Source organism: Poecilia reticulata, chromosome 1, assembly GCF_904066995.2.
Source record: "Poecilia reticulata chromosome 1, P_reticulata-male-v2, whole genome shotgun sequence".
NCBI classification, from domain to species: domain Eukaryota; kingdom Metazoa; phylum Chordata; class Actinopteri; order Cyprinodontiformes; family Poeciliidae; genus Poecilia; species Poecilia reticulata.
In genome coordinates, this window is record NC_088830.1 from 28543907 (window position 1) to 28555934 (window position 12028).

A 12028-nucleotide genomic window follows, 5' to 3' on the forward strand; every position below is an offset into this window, starting at 1 on the left:
TTTGCGCGCATGTTTGGGTGTGTGTGTCCACTGGGGAGCCAGACAGACGTCTGCGGTCTAATATTTCCTCTCAGGAGAACAAACAACACAGAGAGGCTTCTCTCCTTTCCCATCCTATCTTTATTCTCAACTTTCTCCTTTCCCCTTTTATATTGTTACATCCCCCCACCTCTCTGATCTTTGTCTCTCCTCACTTCACCATCCTCACTTTGGTTTGCCGTTTATTCTCTTGCCGTCTTCCGAAGAACACTGATGAAACAACAAAGGGTTTGGCCTCGGCTTTCCTCAGTTATATAACTTCAGCATCTGAAAAATCTCTGTTACCAAATCTAAGATCCACAATCAAAGGTGGTTTTGCTCCACAGAGAAGTCCTAACTTTGCAGTCGAGGTTTTTAGCTGTTCTGTGTGTCTGCCTGCTTAGTGAAGAGCCGACCTTCTCTAATGACGGGGTTGGTGTGTGTAAGCATGACCACACGTTTCCTTTCAAGATCTTAAAAAAAACAAAACAGTAAACACAAAAAAAAACCTCATTAACAGTTAGGTCAAAGACAAATCAATAATTTTGGTCAGCTTTACAAAGGCAGCATTGAAAGACACACACACACACTGAAAACGTAAAAAGAGAAATGGTTTCCTTCAGATCCAACTGAATCCTAGAACCGTTTGTTCATCCTGTATGTCCAACCTGATCCTTTAAAACCACCGATACATCTAGTTTGATGTTCTGCCACTATTATTATGACTGATCTTTTTCATAAAGCATAAAACCTGAGGTGATAGAATGACTTTTGATGCTATAAAAATAAAGTTTAGTCTTTGTTTTTTTTTTTTGGAGCTGCCATTTGGAGCTGAAATCCATCACTTAAAGTTGGAGATGAAGTATTCAGCTTGTGAATTTCTGAATACAATATTGATGGGTATAAATTAAAGGAAATAGAGTAAAGGGAGACAGTAGAAGAAACGCAACGGGACAAAATTAAGTATCTGTTTTCTAATATCAATTTTACAACAAAATGTTAAAATGACCAACATTATTACTGGAAAGTAAAAATGTTAATGTAATTAGCATTTCATAAGAGAGTTTAGAGTCTTCAGGTAGAAGTCCACTGAAACCAAGAGAAGTTTTAAAGCCATTAGGTGTATTGCACTTTCAGGCCTTTCTGCACTGATTACATTTGGTGTCACATGACTGCATCCATCTCTTGCATACACCCTATAGTCAATGTTTCTGATAAAGTGGAGTCACACAAAATTGCATGACTGGGCGATATTCGTTTTAGGCCAGCAACAGCTGTTAAAGATTTCTGAAAAGTTGTCCCAGAATAAAAAATAAAAAGTGAACAGTCTCTTACTTAAAGAAAATCTTAAGTAAAGACTAGTATCATCTTAGGTGCGAACCCTTATTAATCAAACTTAACTCCAGCACCAGCAGTATAGGATTTCTTTGTCTTCCCAAAGTTTTTGCCAGAGGCTGCCTTTATCAGTAATGACTGAAGCAGCACTATATTTAGATACAAAGGGAACAGTTAAATGCACAGATAGACCATTTTTTACATTTACTTCTTACCTGAAATTTGTCCAGTTTTTCAACCACTCAGCAAATTAGACTACAAGTATCATTAATAAACCTAAATAAATTAGTTTCTCTCCAAGATGTAGACTGGAACAGCTGAAGATTACACGTTGAAAACGGTGTCAGCCAAATTAACTGCGGCTCTATTTGAGTCACCTCACCTCCGTACATATACCCACACACACACACTGGCTTCTTGCTGTACTTCTAAATAAGGCGTGTGAAAACACACACAAACACACGCACACAAACATAAACACAGCTGTGCTTTAAAAAGTCAATTAGCCTTGGAAAACTTGACGACTACTCATTTTTAGAGATACAAAGAGTTTCCTCCAGAGCACCGACATCCGCGGCATCATGTCATTTAATAAAAACATGATCGAACTTAATATAAGTAAATGCAAGGACTCAGCAGTTTGTCTCACTGTTAATTACAACGTCCCATCTTTTAATGAAAACGTGTATGTGCTGAGTTTAATGAAAACACACTGTATTTCATTATACGTGTGTGTCTGTGAGGGGGTAACGCGTTAAACTCTTCACACATGCACACCTGTAAGAGAAAATTACCTTGAGAATAACTAATATGCATTTTATACACAGAAGCACATAAACACAGATGCACAAACGTCCCCCGTCCTCCATGATCATTAAAATAAATAAATAAACGTGCGCAGGCAGCTACCTTGTGGTCGTTAATTAAATAATTAGCAGCGAATTTTGAGTTTTGTCCTCCTTAAACGCCCCATCCTCCATGCAAAAGACACAGATTCAGTGCAGTCTGATTGGCTAAAACAAAACCTTGTCTAAGAAAGGGCCTAGTCAAAGTTTGCGTTTAAATGGAAGGTTCAGATGTCCTGAAAAGTCTTTAATGCGACTGGATTAAAACAATTCTGGAGAAGAGCGAGCTAAAGCAGAGTGTATCCCAGGCATCTCAACATTGTCTGATATTAAAATTTACCTGATGATCTTAAACATACAGGTGTAACCAAAAAATGAACTCTACTGATTTCCCGAGCACCAACTAAGTTATTCTAAAATATTCAAAGGGTTAAAAAAAACAAAACAAAAAAAAAAAAGTTTTCTGACAGCTACATATTCAGCCACTACAGTCAAACTCGTGTCCTACCGTTGTCGCTGTCTGACTTGTTCTCATGTTCCGTGTCCGTAAGAGTCAGCACCGAGTTGGAGCGGCTGGACAGGCAGGAACTCCTCCCAGACGATTTACCCAGACCCCCTCGGCTCCACAGCCGCATGGCACGCTCCGGCGACATCACGGCCTGACTCTCCGAGTCCACGTCTTGTGCCGTGCCGACTGAAAAGCCGTGATGGGGAAGGCCGATGTCGGAGCAGAACGGGAGGCCTCGGCGTGGAGGGGGCTCACAAATCCCCAGCTGACGGAGACTGAAGTGTTGGCCTACAACGCAAACACAAGGATGGCAATTTGTTATGTCAACTAAATAAATGATTTACTACTTTCTTTTGAAGTCAATTTAAAAAAACATTTTAATTAACCTTCATATTTGTAAAGTAGCGCAGTTTTTCTGTTAATAGCTTTAATTAGAGTCAATAATGAATATCGCTCTTAAAAGATCAATAGATAACTTTGTACATCATTTTAACCTCATTTGAATTGAAGTAGGAAGTTTGAATGTCTGTTTATTCAACTGCGGATATGGAAGTGTGTTTTAAAATTTTATTAACGTAAATAAAAAAGGATTTTTTTTTTTAGCTTTGATATAAAAGAACCAGAGAGCAAGAACTGCCTGTCTGAACTTTATTTGTGAGCTAATCAGCTGGATTAATCATTTTTTACAGGTTTGAAATTATTTCCTTGAATACTGTAATTAAACCATTTTTGAAAATTAAATGCCATACCCTGAACATGTGTAGTGTAATTTTAGGTGTTTATCTCTAACGATGCTTTATATTCTGTGCTTTTAGTCTAGTGTGTGTGTGCATGTGTGTGTGTGTGTGTGTAAACGTACCATGTCTGGTGTAATTATCCTGTTCACGGTGAACCATCTCCTTGTGGCCCTTGGTGGTACCGTACAGTAACCTGTAAAAAGCAAAGAGCAAAGTGTTTTCTGGTATATTTTAGATCTATACTGGTGAAGAGAAAACACTAACAGGCAAGCTCTGTTATTTTGTTTTTTTTAATCTTCACATTTCATATTGTCCTGATACTGATTTTTAAGAATTTCACAAAAAAACAAAGGGAAAGACTCCCTATCCGTGTTAGAAGATTAGACAAAATGTAAATGTGTAAAGCGATGAGCCCTGACCTGGTTTGGTCTTGGTGCTGGTCGAAGGCTCGGAGCGTTTCACTGGATGAGTAAGACTTCTGAGTGGGGACCCGCAGTCCCTGCGAGCTGATTGCACAGTCCTCACTGTCCCCTGAAGACCCTAACACACATTTTCAAACGCAAACACAGACAGCTTGAGCCTGAACGTGTGTCTTTTTTTAAAAAAAGCAGGGGAAACTACTTAAATTCCTTACAATATCAAGAGATAAGCTGTGAAAAACACATTTGTTAAAATGGAATAGCGGAACAGAAATAAACACAGTCGCTTTGTAAACGTTGAAGTAGAATCTGCAGTGACTCATATTGTTTGGGATGCTTGAGTAATTTACCACTGCGGCTCCATTCAGACCTGTACTTACAGCACGCAGGTGTAAATGCAACCAGGGCGACACACATTGGTCCAAATTTAGTCACAGTCTGAATGCAAATCTGCCAAACTGAAAGACCACCTACTGACCTGATGATAATCCACGCAAGCTGCGGAGTTACACCCTGCACTTTTTTTTTTTTTTTTGCTCGCTCAAAAACGAAACCCCTCTTGAATGCATTGTTAAAAATCCGGCACAGCTGTCAGCTCGCTTAAAAGGATGCAGCAGCTGTCTGTGGGAATATTCTGAAGATACGGGTTTTCCGTTTGTATAATGGAAGCTCACAAATCATGCCTAAACCTAATTAAATATGAATTCCTGCTCAGAACACAGAAAGTCCAAGTAGTGAGCTTTCCTTATGCAAATGGAATAAACTTTGCTTTATTTCTACAAAAAAATGCTCTCAGTTGAAAAGTTGGGTGAAAGGAAGTAAAGCCCTAAGTGGACGATTCTCAGGGCTTAATTGCTTTCTTAACTGCTGATGGAGACGTACTCTATTCATAAATATTAATCCTGTAAAGCCTCATTCAAACCTTTGGGCTGAACTTCCTCAGATCTACACTTATCTGTGCAATTGTTGTTTACCGTATTTTCTGCACTATAAGGCGCACCTAAAAACCTTCAATTTCCTCAAAAGCCGACAGTACGCCTTATATATGGACCAATATTGAGCCACAACAGGTCTAGCAACTATGGTAAGCAGCCGCCGACTTAATTTTCGCCCGTAGAAGAAGAAGCGCGCGGTGCATGCTGGGATAGTTGTCAGAACGCTGGTTTGTTAATAAAGTTTGACTGACCCCTCTACCTACTGACCTGATAATCAGGTCGTCTGCAGGTCATTTAGCACCACGTTCTCCACCAACATGCTGTGCGCGAATGGAGAAGGGTGACCATCGTCCGGCCACGCCCTGGCCCAGTCGCGGAAGGCTCTCCTGACCGACCGGAGTCGGACTGTTTTGTTGACATTCTTTATGTCAAAAAGTGGTTTTAGATGTTCATCCGGGGTGCTTTGACTAGGTCCACCAAGGGACCAGCCCCTATACATTTAAAGCCGGGTGGGCGGGGGTAGAGAGACAGAGACTGCGGCGGCAGCGTGTCGGTTGGTCTGTGTTACCCAGAAAGCAGTTGGGCACAATATCGCAACACCAACACCGTGAGTGAAACAACGACTGGGGCAGAATACTATATAAAGCACTCGGGGACCACTTTAGTATTACACGTCTATATTTGTAGAGTACGGAACAAATCGCGTCCCGTATCGGTTCAATACGGGACGGGTGGCAACCGTAACTGTAGCGTCTATTCTATGTGCCTTATATGTGAAAAAAGTTTTAAAATAGGCCATTCATTGAAGGTGCGCCTTAGAGTGCGGAAAATACGGTAGCTTAAATTTCTTTATCTTATCATGATTTCTTAAAACCAGATTTCTCAACCAGATTTCTGCCATTTTTTCTTGTTTTTCTCTGTGGATTAATAATTTCTATGCACAGTGTTCATGTATTAATAAAACAAATTAGATGAGTACTGTAGTTGTTGGAAACATATCACTAGAAGAAGTTCCACAGGTATCTCGATGGTTCAGAAAATGTTTAAAGATGAGGCGATAACGGGGAAAGGAGATGAGATGAAACACGTTTGAAGAATATATATCAGAAGTTCATGGTACTTTTTTTTTTAAGAATCTGCAGGTCATCTCTCCGTATCTTCATGTAAAGTGAACCACCTTAAGCCGAGGCCACCATACAGACCTCTAAGCCAATAATCTACATCTCATCGGGATCAGCTCTAAACATGGAGGTGGCTCTGCGGACTCTCTCTCACCAGCAAGAAAGTCTCTGGCTTTTCTTTTTGCAACTCAGTTTGAAGGCAGAATACATTTTACACTTTCACTTTCAGATGACAACCTTCCCTACCATCTGCTGCTGCAATTTAGTGTCTCATTTAGTCCGATAAAAGTACCACAAAACATTCTGTGGCATTTATCTATTACATTTGCTCAAATGTTATCCTTCAGTGTAGCAGATTTGGATTCAAACTGACATTTAAAAGAGCTCCACTAAATTCTACTAACCAGACTCTCCTTGGATAAATCTGTGAGGCCCTCGGCAAAAAGAAAAAGTTAAATGGTCCTTGATAAGTGACTTTTTAACCTTATTTAGGTTCAAGAAAGCATCAAGAGAGGCCACTGTCCTGCTCAAGGACGCGTCGTGGTATAGAGGACTTATTAATGTTCTAACTGGAGGACAACCACTTCATCATCTGAGCTTTGACCATCTGCTTAGGGCAAACTATATGTAGTGCATACAAAGGTGGTTAGCATGAATGTACAGTGAAGTGAAATATATCTACTTGCTCAAAATCATTTCCTGCCACTGCTTTTTGTTTTATTCGTACATCTAAATGTTTCGATCAGCAAACAAAATGTAATAACAGAAAAAGAAATGTTGAGAAAATACAATCACAATTTTTATTCACACTTCCTAGGCGAAGTGCTCACTGCCCTGGGAGTTTTACCATCGTTGTTGATTTTACAAATCTATCATGAACAACAAATTTTGGCTTTTTTGACACTAAAACACACAAAAAACCTGTTAAAGTCAAAGTCAAAACTGATTTTTCCAGAAATAATGAAAATACAATAAATATCCGTAACATAAGGAAAACTAGCTTTCCCCTTGACATAAATGTTTTTGTATTTTTGTTTTTTGCCAGAGAAGCCAAAATCTGTTGATCACGATCAATTTGTAAAACCAACAAATACAGGAAAAAATATTCTATGTGAAAATGTAATTGCCCCCCCCTCCATCTGCCCTAGTTAAAGCACAGTGTGGCTGTGATCAACCACATTTTTAGTGCAGTTTCCCTTCCAGGCCTGATTTCTATCAGAAATCCTTGAAATAGAGCCTGTTTGGCAACGTGGCGAACGCTCAGAGAGCAGCACACAGCACATTTTTAAAATCACACACCAACCATGTCTATGGACACACATATTGCAATTTTGTGAAAGTACATCTCTGAATATAACTGAGGCTCTAATTAAAACAGTGTATAATTACAAAATAAATCTGAATTTTATTAGAAAGTTTATTTCTGTAACTACATTCACTAAGTGAAACATGTTACATTGATTAGCACAGGAATGAATGTTTTGAAGTCTTTATTTCTATTAATAATGCTAATATTAATAATTCCTGGCCTACAGTTAATGAAAACAAAGCATTTAAAGTCAGAATGTTACATTTGATCAATAAAAAAAAAACATTAATAGATAAACATGAGCTTAATAACAAATGTGTTGCAGACCTCCTTCAAGGTTGTTATTTTCAAAAGGTATTTTTATTCTGACAAATGAGTCTCATCAAAACCCCTTTTCTAATTAAGCAAATATCACCCCATGTATGAGATAACCAGATTTAAATCCAAAATTTACAGCCACTAATAGGAAGCTATTCCTTCCTATTTTTATTGCTCCCAGATATCATAGCCTTCAAATGCAAAGTTTTAAACTTTCAGCAAAAAATGAACAGCTCTAATCTTTAACAGTAATAGCCATAAATGAATTATTCCCAGGTTCAATTAAATCTGAGCTTTATTTTAATATAGTCGTCCTATGAATGCTAATTAATCCTCTTAGTGGCTGTGAAAAGTCCAAAATTCATAAACTGTATGAAAAGGTTAGGTCTGTGGGGGCAAGCAATAATTCTGACTACACATTATTAGAAAAATTCCTAATGGTCTATTTATACAGTACCAATAACAGAATTAAGCACAAGTTGAAAATGAACTGAGTGAATGAAAAACAAATGTTAATGATGGATGAGGGCAAATGTTGAGGCTGCAAGTTTACCAGCTGCTCATAAAAATATTTACTCTGCTGTTCAGAGGACATCTTGTTTATAGGCTAGAAGTGAGAAAAAAAAAAGTTGACCTTGCAAACTGCATAAAACCTTATAACCTTACATAACCTTGTTGTCTCAGTTTTAACGTTAAACCAGGCTAAATGTTTCCCCGTTTTATGTATTCATGTATACATGCATGCATGAATTCATGAGTGTATGAATGTATGACTGCTGTAATTGGGTTGTCCTACCAGTGTATTGTCCCTCCTTGTCTTTTCGGCTCTTGGTTAGGGAGCAGTATGGACGTCGTTCTTTCACTTCCATAATGATTCTGCTCGTGCCGCTGAAAAACATATAGGCATGCTGTTGTATAACTGCGCAAAGACAAAGACAGAGAAAAAAAAACAAAGATAAGTTGTAGAGTGACGCAGATGCAGAGAGATAGTATTGATCATCACAGATCAACTCAAGGAGTAAATAAACACAACGATAAAGGCTTTAAAAAAGAAATAATTTTTAAACTTAACACAAAAAAGATAGGAACCAACTTCTCTAAAACAGAATGGTATTGCCATGTAAGGACAAAGTGACATGTAAGAGCAAGGAATGACTGGCAGTTGCTCTGATGTAATTAGAAAACAGTTTGCTTGCCCTTATTAAAAAAAAAACATATTTACATTAATATGTGAAAGGGATCTGTGGCCTCTTATTGCCAACACACCAAAGAAGATGGAGGGAACAGTCATATCACTATGGCAACCAAGGAGATTGTTAGCAAAAAGTTTCTCAGCTAAGACGATGGGTTGGTTATTACCTTGTTTACCCTTCACATGCCTTCTGTCAGGGTAAACATTTCTGAAAATCATTCACAGATCACATATGTTCAACAACTGTATGTCTATGCATGATGGAGCAGCAACTTTTTTTTTTCTTTGTGTCTGAGCCAAATGATCCACAGCTTGAATATTAATATCTTCCAACCGCTGCATTTGCTTGAAGGGACATTTTCAGGCAGAACAGGTTGTGAGCAACCAAACCGTGAATGTACGTATAGAGATGAAGGCTGGACAGACGGCGTCCTCTGAACAACATTTAACAGCTACATTACTGAAGTTCAGCCACACTGGAACTCATAGCACTTTTGTATGAGTAAACAGGCATACAAAAGTGCTAGCTTCAGTATTCAGACCAGCTGTATTTTACATAACCATCACAAAACTGGCCAAAATAATGCAGCCTATTCTGGTGATAAAGGAAAGCGCTGATGCATCACGCCCATGTGTGTTACATGATTTCAGGTGACAATGCTGGAACAGAAAAAAGCCTTTAAAGGACCAATTTCTAAATAACTTTCTCCTCTGCCATCATTAATGTGTGAATGTGTTATTCGGGTTGCCTAAGGCTGCTGTGATTAAGTGGAGGCAGCGTGCAAAAGGTCAGAGGTTAAACCTCCAAGTTCAAATGTGTCCCTGGGTAGGACACTGCACTCACTGCTGCCCTTACATTATCTTATTGGTGTGACTGCAGGAATTTTCTTTTTATTCTTTTGCTTGATTTTAACAGAGTCTTAATGAAAGTCAATAATATTTTAAAATGGCCTGTGTGGATAATATGCACATGCCATCTTTCCTTTTGATTTTTGTAAAAGGTAGCATGTTTTAGTCCCTGAGACAACCTGCGATACATGCATTACACCACACAAGGTGAGGAACGGCAAATTTATCTGTAGAACACATTTCAGGAACAAGGCAATTCAAAATGCTTTATGTGATGAAATATAGGCCTTGCTCCATGATTGCGACACTTCTCAGAATTCAATAACAAGGCCTTCATACAAAATTTATTAAGTAAAAGTAATGGGCATCTGTGCACCAATTGTATAACTATTGACAAAGCAATCAAGGGCATCATCAAATTAAGCATATTTACAAAAACAGCAAAGTTGCCTTTGACATAATGGTCCCCGAAGAGGTGAACTGTTCAAATCTTGCACAGCACTTTAGACTTTGCAGCAGAATAAGTTTGATTTCCTGCACAGATTGAAAGCTCAAAACCTTCAGTCAATTTGTATGTCAGAGTGGCTGCGTTGCAGATCTTCTTTTATTGCAGCTGATAAACCTAGATGGTGGAATTATTTATATAGCAAGATGAAGCTTTTTGGACCAATTTTAAATGAATGTGATGCTTCACTTAATGATGTGATTCCGACTATAAAAACTCATTTAAACCCTTATGAAAAATCATGACAAGTTTCACTTGTTGATGTTTGCTTGGTGGTTTGATGTCACTGACATAATAAAGACGTCTGAGTAAAGAGGCATTTGATTTCTGACAACCTAAAGACAAGTCAGTCCTAGTTCACAATTCCAACAAGACCCACGTGCCATTTATGATCAGTTGGCCCCATAAGATTGTTCGGAAGCAGGATCTTAGTACATGATGCTTACATAAAGCTGAGACAAGGGATGTTAGCAATGTCTTCAGTAGTGGCCAGACAGCTTAATAAAACAATCATCCTAATCTGAGACACTGATCCTTAAATCCTCTACCTTCTGGACCTGTGTATGTGTTGGGCTATTAAGGTCTTTAAGTATGTCCGCTAGTGTATTTGGTTAATAATGCATGCTAATCTCTGTACTGCTGTACTCTTACTATTTTAGTTTGACAAATAAAAACCTTGGTCAAATCTACAAGTGTTGTAAATCCAGGAATGGACATTTTCGCCCATTCTTCTTTGTAAAACGGCACAATTTGCACATGCAAGCAGCAAATTGCAACAATTATGATAGATTCACAATTTTTAAGTATGAACTTTGACTGGGCAATTACTACACATTAGATCAGAGCTATTCCACTGAAGCGCCAGCTAACGTTAGGGTTACTGCTCTGCTGGAAGGTGTCTCAAGTCTTTCTCCTGCTGAAGAAAGTCATTCCCACAGCATAATGCTACAACCACTTTCCATCACTGTGGAGATGATCTGTCTGCTGTGTTGCTTGGTCTTCATGATGCTCCAACAAGGCTTTGAGGCCTTAAACAGCTGAATGTTGTATTTTTGGTTACATTTCACTCAGCTGGATTCCATTTACTAATTAGGACTTTATATTGAGGTATTTGTAAAAAAATATACATATTTTTCCTCCCATTAAAAAAAAATAATCATACACTAACTTATGTGAAGCCATCAAATAAAATCCCAATAAAAATACACAACAGTTTGCAGGTTTGATGTTTACATGCAATTGCTCCAGGGCCAGCGGGATTTTTCAATGTACCGTAATGCCAACAAAGGCATATGTGACTAGAGTTCTTCCGACGTACTGGTGACCCTAATAATTAATTTAGCACACTTACACATTTCCAATCAGGCTAAGGGCATCTCTCTGGGAATACATGGATGTTTAATCCTAAATGTCAGCATCTCCATTTCACCTGACCTACATGCCCTTGGTGTAGGGGAGCATACAGAGGAGGCACAAAGCTAACGTAATATCAAGCAGTGACTAAAGACACTTTTGCCACAGAAAATCTGCGTTGTGTCAAAAGTTAACGAGTCATATCACATTCATGTATTAGCTGCTGATCCGCATACGACTGGATAATAACAGTTTGTCGTGCTGTGAGTAAATGGTAGGAGTCCACTGAATGATTCAGAAGACATAAGGTGCTCTACATAGCTTTTCTTTTAGAACCATTTCCTAATAAAAAGGAAATATGCTTTCATAATCATATGTTTATAACGTCAAATAGTTTCTTGGCAACTTCATAGACTATACACAGTCTGCTTCAGATGCAACAGTGCATGATTGTTAATGGAATGATTTCATATTTACATTGCTTCCAAAACAGTTGGCAATTCTGAAGATTGTTGCACCACTCTCCGTCTCCCCATCAGGATGTTCCCCGTTGCCAATTTAAAAGACTGGGAAGTGAATATGAA

General features: G+C 38.5%; 1 protein-coding gene across 15 annotated transcripts in view; it reads right to left on the bottom strand.

The window, feature by feature from the left end:
* Nucleotides 1–12028, bottom strand: part of tenm3 (teneurin transmembrane protein 3) — a 588369-nt gene that overhangs the window by 220811 nt on the left and 355530 nt on the right. For 12 of the 15 annotated variants that reach the window (XM_081610716.1, XM_081610715.1, XM_081610747.1 and 9 more), the window contains 4 exons: nt 8342–8464; nt 3863–3983; nt 3566–3636; nt 2707–2994 (listed from right to left, as the gene is read on the bottom strand). In XM_081610716.1, the coding sequence (XP_081466842.1) occupies nt 2707–2994; nt 3566–3636; nt 3863–3983; nt 8342–8444 (583 nt within the window). In that variant the 5' untranslated portion in view covers nt 8445–8464. The remainder of the gene's footprint in view (nt 1–2706; nt 2995–3565; nt 3637–3862; nt 3984–8341; nt 8465–12028) is intronic. The other 3 variants (XM_081610730.1, XM_081610738.1, XM_081610732.1) reach the window with 1 other exon arrangement.